The 14,416-nt window shown below is 48.1% G+C and overlaps 4 protein-coding genes across 4 annotated transcripts; 2 read left to right on the forward strand and 2 right to left on the reverse strand.

Moving 5' to 3' along the window:
• Positions 1–3,476: 3,476 nt before the first annotated feature.
• Positions 3,477–7,603, reverse strand: BP5553_03805 (uncharacterized protein; the record flags this gene model as incomplete). The annotated part of the gene is made up of 3 exons (XM_032012428.1): positions 3,477–4,265; positions 4,316–7,470; positions 7,540–7,603. The coding sequence occupies 3 exons, from the start codon at positions 7,601–7,603 to the stop codon at positions 3,477–3,479; spliced, it is 4,008 nt and encodes a 1,335-aa protein (XP_031872121.1).
• Positions 7,604–8,062: 459 nt separating this feature from the next.
• BP5553_03806 (Uncharacterized protein) lies at positions 8,063–10,892 on the forward strand (the record flags this gene model as incomplete). Its single annotated transcript, XM_032012429.1, has 2 exons — positions 8,063–8,242; positions 8,307–10,892. The coding sequence occupies 2 exons, from the start codon at positions 8,063–8,065 to the stop codon at positions 10,890–10,892; spliced, it is 2,766 nt and encodes a 921-aa protein (XP_031872122.1).
• A 569-nt stretch (positions 10,893–11,461) lies between these two features.
• Positions 11,462–12,757, reverse strand: BP5553_03807 (Cytoplasmic tRNA 2-thiolation protein 1; the record flags this gene model as incomplete). Its single annotated transcript, XM_032012430.1, has 1 exon — positions 11,462–12,757. One exon carries the CDS (start codon positions 12,755–12,757, stop codon positions 11,462–11,464), a length of 1,296 nt encoding a protein of 431 aa, XP_031872123.1.
• Positions 12,758–13,041: 284 nt separating this feature from the next.
• BP5553_03808 (putative 60S ribosomal protein L8-B) lies at positions 13,042–14,136 on the forward strand (the record flags this gene model as incomplete). The annotated part of the gene is made up of 3 exons (XM_032012431.1): positions 13,042–13,044; positions 13,292–13,372; positions 13,426–14,136. 3 exons carry the CDS (start codon positions 13,042–13,044, stop codon positions 14,134–14,136), a joined length of 795 nt encoding a protein of 264 aa, XP_031872124.1.
• Positions 14,137–14,416: the final 280 nt, after the last annotated feature.

Below are 14,416 nucleotides of genomic sequence, written 5' to 3' on the forward strand. Positions count from 1 at the left end.
GCAGTAAACTGTAGCCCTTCCCCGCAAATCGGTTACTGTTTGGTGGATCAATTTATCAAAGAGGAGAACAGTTCAAGATCTGTAACATTGCCACGGCCGGCCATCCCTCATATCTTATGTATTACAGCAACGCCCCTCCCACTTGGCCTCCGCCATTTGTCAAGCGAACCGATGCAATCATGCCACTCACTCGCCTTTGGCAAAAGAGCCCTTCCTCCTGACCGTTCACAGTCGCGCCGGCATCACGCGGCCGTATACCAAGATGGACCTGGCCGTAATTTCCGTAAAACTCCATCACCCGCACTTTCCGCTCTCCGAAAGTTCCCCAGTCTCGCTTTGCACTTGTCGATGGAAGCCGCCCTCACTCCGAGACGACGCGGAGATATATCGGTATGGCTGTCTGTTTATCTGCCGGAAGTTAACCTGCCGGTCCGGTCCGCGGAGATATAAGGTTTCTTAAAATCCTGGGGATTCCCCAGCTGGGCGCATAAATCCCGCATATCGAAAAGTATATAATTGATAGGTAGGATCGTCATAGGGAAGGGCGCCGGCGGAGATATTTGCACGCGATGGAAGGTGTAGCGTGCTGGGTGGTGGTTGGTGGGACCAAGTTCGGGGGGCCGCGCTCTGCTCCAGGACCCGGGTTAGGGGAAATACGTCGACTAGTAGGGAGAGCCGCCGATGCCGATGCGAGGTAGCAGCTTGGGCTTTGCTCGTGAACAATCACCTCTCAGCTACGTAATATTACAAAACAGTAATTATTATATAGATCAGTGTATGATTAAGCAGCAAGTTTCTTAGTCAAACGTCTTTGGTACTGTACTTTGTAGTGTTGACCTTTATCGTATAGCTCTTGTGATATTGTTTTATTCCTTTAGCGGGAGACGGTGGGAAATTTAGCAGCTGAGTAATTTTATATTCTACCTATCTCTAGATCTCCCTAATTCTATATACATATACGTATATCCGGGAAATGCAAATGAAAACCAAACCCATTATTTGCTGAAGCAACCTGGCCGTTTTCTATATAAACAGAATATCCTCACTGCCTGTGTAGCCGAGACGAAAAGAAAGGAGTAGCGAGCCAAGATCATATTACCCTTAAAGATCTAATTAATAAGGGTTATGAGGTATTTTTGCAAGTGCAAATTTTGGTTAGGGGGGTTTTCGAGGGGTGCCACGAGCCAAGTTCCAGGCTCTTAATAGTTGGCAAGATGAGGGATATACCACCCTGGCTAGATCACACTTTAAAAGGAAATTGAAGTCCTCCAGTCCACTCATTTTGTAGTATTTCCAACCGTTTAAAAGCTTGGCAAGAGCTAACCTCTTCTTTATGTAAAAGTTTGCAAATAGGCATGTCGTAATGCCTCTGAAGCTGTCGGTTCCTTGCGATGGTCGAAAACAAGTATAGGCTCGACAAAATTCAGTATTTGCGGAGGCACCGGAGGATCTGGAAACCGCCGTAGTTGCTCCCGCAAAGTGCCTCCTTTAATGAGCGTCTTCCATCATGAGGATTGATCGTGACCGTTAATCGTTCGGCAAGTTCAAACTCTTCTTTATATGGTTGGCAATCAACTGACCTAGCGGACCACGAACGCGGATGATTTTCGCGATACATCACGCTCCGATAAACCCGCCGATTATCTTATCATTGGGACTAAAGTTGACTTCCGGGGATAACCGTTGTGCCAGCTTCTAAATTATTAGTTCGCGCGGAAGAGGGAGGTGCGAGAATAAACCGTAACACCAAGTGGCCATACATCGGAGGAATGTTGATACCCCAAGCCTTGCCATACCTGGGCCGCCCGAATGAGAGGATTTGACCACGTTGTTTTATAAAACCCTCTGTAATCACTACGAGCGTAAGAATTGTTGATGGTTATGGAGGAAGAGGAAGCCTTATAATTCCCTAGATCCCCCAACTTAGCAATCGGGGAAGGCTCGTCGATGTCTGAGACGCAGATATTGTTTATATTAATGTTTACTCATCTAGTACTAGGAGTATTAATGGCAGACACAGCTACCTGTACAGACAGCGCTGAGCTTCTTGAAACGGTCAAGAGCTGACAGGATCGCTTTAGACACAGTTTTGGGTAACCTTGGGTCGCCTCGAAATCAGTTGGCCAGCACAGATCGCGAGTCGAGGTCCATTTATTCAAATATTAGATGCGGCGGGTCGCGTGGATCTTCATTTAGCCATACGATTCGTACAAATCCCGAATAAATAGACATGACACAATTTCGGGAGATCCCGTAATTGTGGTATTCACACGTCCAGGCAATTCCCTCGTCGTTAATCCGTAGTAGCAACACATTTCATCACAGCCCTGAAGTGACAGTGAGCACTTGGTCACTGTAGCACATGGGGGAAGCCATACTATTCTCGCTGGATAGAAGCGTTGGATAACACCCGGGCATCGAGGACGCTGGAATCTTTTAACTGTTCCAGCAGCTCATATTTCCGTTTCCCTCCTCGAAGAACATGTCCGATGCGTAGAGGCATATCATGTGCGAAAGAAGTAGAAAAGCGAAAGGATAAGGTGAGATCTGGCAGTCGCAGTCTTATCACGTTGGTAATTTACTCAAGGCTATTGTCCTTGTTTCCAGTTACAAAATATAGCAACACCTTACTTCAAAAACAGAAGCTGATCAGGTCACAGATACTGCAGGTGGCAATTCCAATACTCGAACAGAATGGTAGTAGTACTACATGGACCGATAAATCAGCAAAATTCCCTTCCCTGCTCCTGTCTCATTCGACCTACCGTTCTTTATATTTATTAACGGCTCGTATCACTTGATAGGCATCTTGCGACTCCTGGCATATACCTAGGTAGTTCGCCACTGTTCTGACTACTGTATTAGGTTAGCAACGTGTTGACAAGACCATATTTGGTCGTCTAGTTAGTTACCTTTTGAATTTGCAAGAACTCGTTGTTAAAAAAAAGTGTGAGTAGGCGTTTGTAGGCCCACTTGCTCTTGGACACCCCCTCGCGAGCTGGTAACGCCAGGGGTATAAATCCAAGCCAATCCTGTTTTGAAACTCCATTATTTCCTTCGGGGCCCTAAGATAACGAGGGAGGCAGCCAACTTCTGTAAGGGGAGGATTGATTTATAGATGATACCCCGCTCACATTGATTGGAGTACCACACTGAGGAGAGTTACATTACCCTTACCCACTGAAATTTTAACATTAATTCAGTAGTTGTGTAGGCAATGGCGCTGAAAACGCAATGATTTAGACTCAATCCTATTTATGCAAGTTATCTAGTCTATGTCCTAAAGGTACATTCCGATGAAGACTTGTAATGCCTCGTGTAAATGCTCCCAGGAACCTACGCCAATGCTCATCTGTAAATGCTTCGCATTATATTTACCACAATGCCTTCCTCATCGAATCTATGGCCAGGTGCCTTGATGAATCCTTTCGCCCACAATACACAATAGGTTAATTCCTTGGATCCCTTCTTGCTTCCTAAACTCCTTGGCCCGATTTCTGATCTGTACTAATGTCGTCCTCCTGACCTAGCTCATCATATTCGTTGCTACTTTGCTCACTTCCAAGGCACCCCCCGCTTCCTTTACTTGGGCTTCCATCTCGTCGTTTGGGCTTTTCGTCAGCCAAAGCAGCGTCCGGCCAATTTTCCCCGCCAGTTTTGAGAACAAAGTGAGGATTTAACTTCGAACCAAAGTATCTATCCCTCCGAGTTGTGCTCCTCGCACCGCCTTCGAGGGCGGATATGGCAGCTCGGGTTGTTCTCATCCGTTTTCCTTTTCTCCCACCCTCGCTTAGTAGGTTGCTCATCCGTGCACGATCTTGCTGTAGACGAGCGTCGTACAATACAATTGATCGGACATATGGAGCTAAGTCCGTCGATATCATGGTAATTGTCCGATCAAAGGATGATGCTTCCAGAGAGCTTGTACTGGAAAGAGATGGTTTTTCTGGCTCAGATATGGGGTCGAATGCTAAGCTAAAGTCACGCCGGCAAATCCTCGACTCGGGTTTGCAAACCTGTTTTGCTATAAGCTGGATTAAACGGCCTTCACTTGGCGAATCCAGCTCGGCGGGAACCTCTAAAGAATGACGGACATGCTGATCGACCTGCATGTATTTCCTGGCCCTCGATTTCATCCACAGAGCGATCTCTTTGGTAACTGGTTTGAAGTCCACTAGAGGCGAGGCCTCTAGTAGGTCATGAGCGAGAACATAATCCTCTCGTAACTTAGTTGATAAGGTGGGTAATGTCGCATCGATGGGCATCTATAAAAGTTAACACTATACCGAGAAAAGAGCGCGGCGGCGGCTCGTACCTGATAGTGTGGTGCAAAGGCACTCCCAGAACATAGATCTGCAGCACTAATAGCATCTGTGAATTCATCGTAGATTTCTAGAGCAGCTCGCTCATCCCTTTTATCATTCGAGATTTCCTGGGTTTTGGCTGCCCATGACTCCACAGGGATCGTTTTCTGCCAGTCGCCAGCGTCTAGGTGCCACCCATCCCAGGCTTCATGGAGCATCTCCTCTTCAATATCGAGATAGTGTGCGTGGCTTTCAAGGTTATCTTGAGACAGCCACCCCATACCAGTCTCATACGTCCCTTCGCTAACAACACGAATGGTTTCTCCGTCTTCATTGATGTCGTTCCCTTTGGGCCAGCGGGGTAAGAACCAGTCCAGTCCGCTCTTACAGTCGCCTACAGCAAATTGACACCATAGATTCAACTCCATCAATGAAGCACGGAGATCTAGATTCCGACTTTCGTACAGAGTCGTGACGGCATTACGTTGAATAATATGGCCTTCACAGGCAGCAACCAACAGCATGTAGTCCACGGCAAGGTCAACAGGGGGAGGGTTGAAACGGATTATTGCGTGCAATGACAAAGAGGATAGCGGTATGGTAGATTCATCATTGCATGTGATGATAATTGGCCGCTTCGACTGAGCTACTAGCGACAAAATGGTCGCCCAAAATTGCTTGTCTTCTTCGAAGATAATATCCGCTTCCTCGATTAAAATTAAAGACTGCTTTTGCTGCTTTGCTGGCGCCTTTGGAATGACATCCTCCCTTTTGCCGTTGGTCTTCCCACTGGGTTGCGTCCGCTTGGGGGTTGTTGTTTTTGAATTGGTGGGCTGTTTCGGCTTAAAAAATGAATTCATTGTTCCTTGTCGGCCAGTCTTTAGATCCCTGGCAAGGGCTTCGTCGACCTGTTCATTCTCATTCTCATCGTCAACTGAAACTTCGCTATGCGACTGTTGGACGAGGTGATTGCGTGTCATATCGCCAACCTTTTCAAGAATATCCTTCCCACTGCGCCGGCTACCTGAATTGATCTCGAAAATCTCAAACCCTAATTCTTTTGCCACAGCATAAATAGAAGCAGACTTTCCACAGCCATGGGGCCCGCTAACGACGACAGCATTTATCAATCTCGGGGGCTCTTTATTCCCCCTGTGAGCTGTGTCGCCGGCTCTGATAACCGTTTTCTTAAGTAAGGAGGAACCACCAAGACTCGAGACATCGTCTTCGGCATCTGTGAGCTCATCCATGTCATCGTCTTCCTCATCACTTGAAACCACAAAACCGTCAAGCTTTTTGGTCTTTCTTTTTCTCTTTTTATTGTCAAGCTTCAGTCCAACCTTCGAAACGGATGAACCACGACTTCTGGATTTATCTCCAGCTCCCGTTTCCACAGATTTCACAGTTAAGGTTTGCAACCAGTCTTTCAGGATCAAAGCTTCTCGTCCACTCTGTAGGACCTCCGGCGCACAATTAGGGGAATACTTTTGTGTCCAAGTCTGTGTTTCGCATTGTCCCTGGTCGAACGCAGACAGCGAAGTGGCGATTAAGTTATAAATCTTGGTTAACGCTGGGTGGGTTTGCGTCTGAGTCGCGCCATTCTGCTGAAGTTCTTCCTCGCTTGAACTGTCCTGTGCCGGTTTGGGAATGGGGATTCTTGCGCGGAGTTCTTTTCGGACCCGCCTCTGGAGAGCACTTCCACCTTCGTAGTGCCTGGTCGGGACCCGAAGGCATGCGGGACTTGGGGGGAACTCATCGGGATTGAGTTTTCGAATGTTCCCGAGGACATCATTGATATTTAAAGTCTTTGATAGTACCGCAATAACATCCTCATGTTCTAGAACCTCAACAGCTTGATATTTCGACTTCTTAGGTCGTAATTGAAGCTGTAACATGTCGCTGGAATTGGGTGGCATAGGGTTGAAGGGGCTTTCATCCCCACGAACATGGACCATGCCCTTCCAGGGCCAAGCTGGTTCGACTGCGCCAGGAAACTTGAGGATTCCATTAGATTTTCCAAACCCGGAAAAGGCTAATTCAGATGGCGTACATAGAGGTCGCAGCCCCTCCTGTGATTGTAACTTAGTCCTTCCCACAAATTTAGATCTCTGTGGACTGGTGACCTCTGTGGATTTGGATCGTGTGGTAATGATGTCTTTTAGATTTGAGGACTTTGAAGCGGCTTTACCCATGAATAAGGGATGAATTGCTTTTGGCTTCTTTGGTGGAGCTGGATCGGGGCCATTGACTGGGCCGGGAGTAATATCGGTAGGAATAGTAGCTGGATTTTCAGGAAAAGGAGAAACGGGTTTCGAACCGGTTAAGATTTGATTTATTCTGAGACCAACTCCTACGGAGAGGCGGTAACCGTGGCCATAGCGGATGGTCACGATTCTGGACTTGCGTCGCCCCGCAGCGGTTGGGGTAGACGTTTTGCAAGTCGATTCAATAGGTGGTAATGATTTCTTTGGTGGGGGTGATCCAATAGTTCCAGTTTTTGGGTTCCATCGGAGAATCTTTTTGGGTTTGTTTTCGATAGAATTTATCTTTGTAGAGTTGATTTCCAAGGGTCGATCTGTGGAATTGGATTCGGGTGTGGGAGGAGTCGTAGCCGGTAAGTGGGCGGTTCCTGGAGGTTCACTGTTCCCTGAATCGACGGATGGTGGTGGAGCTGGCTGTTGACTCTGAGTTGGTGGCTTTATTAATGATTGCGAATGATTCGTTGTTGAACCTTCGCCACTATTCTGCCTTGAATCTATTTCTAGATTGAGCGGGCTGTCTGGTACTTTGGACCTCTCAGTTGCTGCAGCTATCTCATTTGCCTCCAGGAGCGTTTCCCCTTGCCCCCCTTGGGGGTGTTTCGTCCCTGAAATGCCTGAAATGCTATTATCCCCAACCACTCCAAATCGCGCCTCATCCACAGGCGACGCTGTCTTTCTTCGTTTTTTTCTGCCGTCATTTAGGTCAACCTCCAGTAGTTCTGCCCGGGCATTTTGAAGCTCTTGGGGCATAGTAGGCATGGAACCACCATTTTTGGATGGTGCCGCCTGCTTTGGTTTCCTACCCTTCTGACTAGATGCCTTCTTGGTATTCGCACTCGATGGAAGCTCCGAAATTTGTGGAGGGGTCTGGACGTCGACTTCGTCTGATTTGGTTTCGGCTGCCTCTATGATGGGGGGTTAATAACAGCATAACGAATATGGATTTGAGGGCCCAGGAGAGTACGGCACCATACTTAAGACTTTCTGAAAAAGAGGATAGACACCTTTCCGGTCCTCATTCAACTCCCCCATGGTCATTGCAGCTAGAGTTGCCATTCGAGTTCAGTGGAAAGTGTAGATGCTCTAGCCGCACGCGACGCTCACGCGTGCGACGGGGCTCTTAACTGGATCTCATCATCCCGGCGTGTACTGGTTGAAGCTGAACTAATAATATATTGATTTGAGTGTGTAGGAGGGCGGCTGTATCATTATTCATGAGATATGCGCAACCAAGTATAATATCAGAAAACCGTCGATTGATCAAAAAGAAACCCCGAGGACCTGAACAGGTAGATTTATGGCGATGACAAGAAGTCGCGTTCCAACCCGCGATTTGCACGTTTCTAAAGTGCGGCGCGGGCCACCCTAGCTAGCGCCTTCGGGGCCCTGCAACTGTGGATGAACTTTTCGACCGCCAAAATATTTTCTGATAGACCGCTTGGGAGCTCGATCAACAGCAGCGCAAAGAATCGAATTGTTTCGCAACAGGACCCCACGATGTCCGCAAAATTCTCGCTGCAAACGCCCTATGTTGTGGCCCCTTTGCCAAAACCCATTGATCGCAAAAATGGTCGTTATGTTGTGGGCAACGTCTATGGAGGGGCACCTGGATCCAAAAAGAGGAAGAGATCAGAGTTGGCCGTTGGAGTTGATGGCGAGAGTATAAATCTATACGACGTAAGGCCTCTAGACTATACTGTTTTAAGTCCCGAGAGCGAGAAATATTCTAACGTATTCCCAGATATCCTCCTCAAGGCTGATCACTTCATACGCACTTCCACCACAATCATCCTTCACATGCCCCCCCAGCTCACTGAGGACCCGGATCTCAAAACACAAGGTGGAACGGCGAACCTATGCATCAACTGCCGGAACCCAATCACAAGTCACCCTCTTTCGAGATCTGACAGAGGGGCATTCCACGAAATCTTCTGCTGCCTCCCACGTGGTAAAAGACCATGGAAACCCCATTGTCTTTATGGGTGCTGTTGCAGCAGTATCTGGGCCAGAAGTTTTGCCGAGTGCATCAGACCTTGTAGTTGTCAAGAAAGACGGAGAAATCCAATGTTTGGATGGGGAAAGCCTCCAAAGTAAATGGACATCTCCCTCTGGTGCGATTGCTCAGGACATAGATACAGGACATGCCAAAGATGTCGATGTGGAATATGCACATTTGACGAATGCCTATGCTACGAGGCAAGGCATATTTAAAGGCCGTCAAGATGTGTTCGGCATCTTCCCTCAAGAAATCTCTGAGGATGGATTCAATCCAGACCTTCTTGTTATCATATCCAAAACCAAGGAAACCCCCTTCGTGAGAAGACTCCACGTCGTTGCCTTTCCTAGCAGGTCCTCGGCCCACCAAGGGGGCCAGCAACGCTCAGTGCAGCCTCTGTTAGCAACCAAGTTTCCAGCTGCATCTGCCGGTGGACCCAAAGATGCGACAGCTTTCAGCATCCAAGTTTCCGGGGGAATACTACACCAATTGCATGACGATATATTAACGACCTTCGACTTGACGGAGACTGGTCCCAAGGAACAATCAACTCTTATAGTTAAGGCGGCGAAATCATTCCTACGTCTCTCAAGCACTTCCATCCTAGTCTCTTCGCAAAATCATCTCAGTGTCTACAATCCGAAATACCAGTCGATCCTGGCAGCAGCCGGTCTTGATCCCGTCTCCGACAATGAGCCTCTTAAGCGCAAATACGGAGAAGAACCCGAGGCTAATGGTGCACCTGAACGTTCCTGTGATCTTATAACATATTTCCCCAAGCTTGGCGCAGCTGTCGCGATCATCGACAGCAACCTTGTTGCGATGCAAATTGAAGGGCACCAAGATCGCCAGGGCAGAAATCGTGCTGTTGGTTTACTGATAGACTCTCTTGGATGCTCGGTCCGAAACCAAACCCGTTCCTGCCAAGGCAAGGCGGAAACCGACAAACTTGACTCGCAAACAATGTCGGAATATTTGCCCTCTCAACTCAGCAAATCCGATACACCATGGGCTTCCCAAATAGAAATTCTGGAAAACGCATTCTCTAAAAGAGATGGTGTAGCATTTGATGGACTCATAGCACAAAAGCTCGGTACCAAGTTGAAGAAACTGTCAGCCACCCCGGTGTCTTCTAAAAAGGTCGATTTGAATGTCGATCGACGCTGGCTTATATATGCTCTCAGCAAAATTTTCAGCTGGGGCGAAAGCGACTCAGGCGAATATAAGCTATCGATCCGGTTCTTTCCACCCAAGATATTTTTGTGGCTGATCGAAGCTGGCCATATGACAGTCGCAAACATCGAGTCAGCTGTGAGGAGCACTCATGACCTCCCAGTCAAACCGATTCCCGCCGGCGAGCTTGTAAATGCGATCGCCGAGATAAATGAAGATATGGATATGTTGCTTGGACTTGTGAGGAATAATTATCTAGGAGCTATGGAACTTCTTCACGCAATTCGGATCTTGATGGGGAGCCTTGAGATGCTTGGTGAAACAAAGCAAGGCCTTCTCACGAATGGAGAAGATTCAGAGAAGGCCAGCGGCAATTCCGATGAGCAACTGGAGAAGTTAGAAGCCGAAACCGAGCGGGTTCTAGAGCTTGCAGAATATCAGCTAGGACCTGGTTCCGATGTTCGTGGTCAGGCACTAAGCTTGGCACTTTCCAAGCTCTATACATGTCCGACAAGTGGCATTGTTTACGCTCTCCAAACAACATTCACGGCCCATGAGATCGTCTGTCTGATCTATTTACTCCGATTCGAACTTGCTCGAGGGGGCTGGACCGCACGTTATCTGGATGTCGAGCACCCTGAGGGTGATGGCGATGATGCCGGCGCCCCCAATAACTCGATCATACTTGTATCGAGCTTGCTTAATAACTGTATTGATGCAGTTGGCGCCGGCGGTTGGTTGTCGGGCGATGTGAGACTTGTCAGCGGCGATCCATTTGAGGCTGAGGAGTTGATTTCAAGCCTCAAACTTGAAGTCAGCGCTGCATTGGAAGGTATCGAAGAGGCAACATATTTGAAAGGAATTACATCTGAGATGATAAGATACGGTGCAGCTGTTGTTACGGCCCTTCCTCAGGAGCCGCAGGAGCCCAAGGACGGAGCTCCTGCTACGAAGAAGCGCAAGGTTTTGAAGCCAATTACTCTGCCTTCGGCTGATCAGGACTATAGGATCTTGCCGGTTGGGTTGAAAGCGGAGCAGCAAATCTCGCGTCTTAAGGTTGGTGCTGGTGGAGAGGTTTACAAACGGACTGCAAGAGATATTGGGAATCTTAGGAGTCGGAAGGTTGGGAAGTATTCTCAGGAGAGAATTATTATCTGAACTAAGGCCTCTACAGTATTTATTATCTTAGTTACTCTCTCTACAATACACTCGATATCGTGTACTAAGATCATACCCCTCACTATGTTATCATACAGCGTTAAAGTTATTCTGGCAGAACGCCTCACCATTCACCCTAAAATCAAGACCAAACCGACCTTTAATTTATTTAAAACTGTCTATCATTCTCTCTCGTTGATACCTCTATAAGGATCTGCCTAGTCAGGTTGAAGATTTCTATTTTCTCCACATGTAGTGATTGATAGTCCTTCGGCCAACACAAACCAAACCGCCTTGGAGCCCACGAATCCCTGGGTAGACCTCGTACAAGTCAATAGGTATCCGACTCTCCCGCTCAAGGTCCATAAAATAAAGGACTGAACGATCCAAACGAGAGAGAAGCGACCCAAAATTCCATTGGGGGCAATTTCAACTTCAGTATCCTTGAAGATGACCACTGGTTCAATCTTTAAAGCATGAAAATCACGATAGAAAAAACATCAGTAAATACTGCACAAATTCACGTGTATCTGTAGAGAATGGTTATTTATTTTACTTTTATAAGCCTGTCATCCAGCTGCAAGAGCCAGGCCCTCCATTCTTCTCCTTAGCGTGGAGCTCTCTTCATCCTCGACATCGACCTCGATCTGCATCTTTGGCCGATTCTTATTGAGCCCCTCGAGAAGCGTGCATGCCTTGCAGATATCTTGACTGGACATGTAACCACATTTCTTGCAGCTTCCCAGGGTTTGCCGGGGAAGCTTTCGGCCAACCTCTTTTCTGACAGTTTTCCCAGTTTCTGCATTATTAGCTATTCTATCATGTCTTTGGCCGTCCGGATTTGAGATCAGTGAGGAGGCATCTATCTCCCTTGATGACGCCTCTTCATCTTGCTGTAATTTTTTCTCCATGTCGGCCATCTCTCCGCCGCTGTTTCGGCCACTTGTACTGCCACAGCCACCTGCGGCTTCGTCTTCGTCATCAGCGCTTGATAACGAGACCTTTTGGCTTTTGCAATGGCTGCCCCCAGTCACTTCGTCCGGCACCAGCTTTGCCATATCCTCTCCGCTCCGTACGACATCCAGGATAGCTGTGGGTCGTACCCTCTCTAGGTTTTTGATTAAGCTCCGTGCGCTGCCTCTGAATGCCTCCGGGCTATAAAGACATTCCGTACTGAAGTAATCTAGCTTTTTATGATGTGCATATAAAACAATTTCTTTCTCATATGCATACTTCAGAGGTTTACTCCGTCTAACATCGCTCGTCGCGTCTCCAGTGACAATGCTCGTTGTTCGTGCCAATCTAGGTAAATCTCCTCTTAAGAGGTTCATCAAGATAGTCTCTGCAACATCGTCCGCATTATGCCCAGTCACAACATGCTTGATTCCCAGCATCTTCGCCCCGCGATCGAGGGCTTGCCTCCGGAACACCCCACAATATGTGCAGTTCCCTTTCTTGCCGATGGTTTCCACAACTTGGTCCATCGTCCAGCCGTATAGCTCATCGTAGCCCACAATCTTCAGTGCCATGTCGTATTGGACAGCATTTCTCTTGACCGTCTCGAGCGAATCATCTCGATACCCTTTGATTCCTTCATCGATACTGAGTAGGACGAGTTCCAACCCGTAGTTGTAGCGTTCGTTTAGGGTTTTGAGAACGGAGGCAAGGACCGTCGAGTCTTTTCCGCCAGATGCGCCGATTGCTATTCGGTCTCCGGGTGCGAAAAGGGATGTAGATGTGATAGTATGGTGGATTTCGGCTTCAAACACCGCAATGAAACACTCCTTGCAGAGCTTCTGGTGGTCTTTTGGCCGTACTATCAAAGCTCTAGCAGTTTTGCAGATGGCGCAAAGTGCTGGTGCCATTTTTGAATTGAATAATAAAACAACTTAACTTGACGTCCTGAATAGAAGAAAATGACTGATGCGGGCAAGATATTCACGATTTGAGATTGCTCAACTGGCAAACATGTGGGGTTTTTGCGCGCCTCCCATGATTCGACCGGTTAGCGACAACGCCAAGAGTTTTAGTTTTGTCTGCTCGCACTCTTCACACATTTGCGAGATCTGAAATTATTTCCAATCTCTCCTCCATCGACAAACTCGCCCAACGACAATCGCTGTATCACGACCCAGCGACTCGATCAATCATGGTAAGCTACATATAATGTGATGTGATGTCTTCTCCGAAGTGATACTGTGTGCCACCGCTCTCCGACCTCTACGAGCAATCGCACGTCGAGATGCGTTTCCGTCGGCCACCCATGGGCATTCGTCCTGGGTGTTGATGATGATATGGCTTGAGCTACGTCTGTGCAGCAATGCCAGCGTAGTCTCTTTAGAGTTCAGAGGAGATTATTAGTGAACATATTCGCTGATGTCTTCTTTTCTCAATGATAGCCTCCCAAAACCGGAAAGAAGGCCGCTCCGGCGCCCTTCCCTCAATCCAAAGCTGGCGCTGCTGGAAAGAAGGCCCCAAAGGTATGTCCACCCCCCCAGGCACAACTCTTTACATCGAAGCTAACAGGTATAAGAACCCTCTGATTGAGAAGCGCACCCGCAACTTCGGCATCGGTCAAGATATCCAACCGCGAAGAAACCTTTCGCGCATGGTAAAGTGGCCGGAGTATGTCCGCCTCCAACGCCAAAAGAAGATCCTCAACTTGCGCCTGAAGGTCCCACCTGCGATCGCCCAGTTCCAGAACGTCCTCGACCGCAACACCGCCACCCAAGCCTTCAAGCTCCTCAACAAGTACCGGCCCGAGAGCAAGGCCGAGAAGAAGGAGCGCCTGTTGAAGGAGGCCACCGCCATCAAGGAGGGCAAGAAGAAGGAGGATGTCAGCAAGAAGCCATTCGCCGTCAAGTACGGTCTCAACCACGTTGTTGGCTTGATTGAGAACAAGAAGCCCGCCCTTGTCCTCATCCCCAATGATGTTGACCCTATTGAGTTGGTCATCTTCCTCCCAGCTCTTTGCAAGAAGATGGGTATCCCATATGCCATTGTCAAGGGCAAGGCCAGACTCGGCACGGTGGTCCACAAGAAGACCGCCGCCGTCCTCGCCATCACTGAGGTCCGATCAGAGGACAAGTCCGAGCTCTCGAAGTTGGTCTCCGCGATCAAGGAGGGCTACACCGACAAGTATGAGGAGGCCAAGAGACACTGGGGTGGTGGTATCATGGGTGCCAAGGCCAATGCCCGCACCGAGAAGAAGCGCAAGGCTCTTGAGAGTGCTATCAAGATCTAAGTGTTTTATTGATGAGGCTCTCATACCGGCGTTTTACGATATCATGGCATTGCGTGGCAGGACTGTAACTAAAGATACAGCAGCAAAAAATCAAGGTCTACGATATTGTACTTATTGGCGTTTCGTGAAATGAAATTTGAATTCGGACTGCAGCATATAAATGATTGCACTGCATTGTGCAAAGAATGTTGATCGATAACGAAGTAACCTGGGTGTCTAGATATAGCGTCGCACTGATATTATGATAACGATGGTGCAATAGCTCCGGGGGACGTCCAGC

Source organism: Venustampulla echinocandica (assembly GCF_003357145.1).
Source record: "Venustampulla echinocandica strain BP 5553 chromosome Unknown scaffold_1, whole genome shotgun sequence".
In the NCBI taxonomy this organism is placed as follows: Eukaryota; Fungi; Ascomycota; class Leotiomycetes; order Helotiales; family Pleuroascaceae; genus Venustampulla; species Venustampulla echinocandica.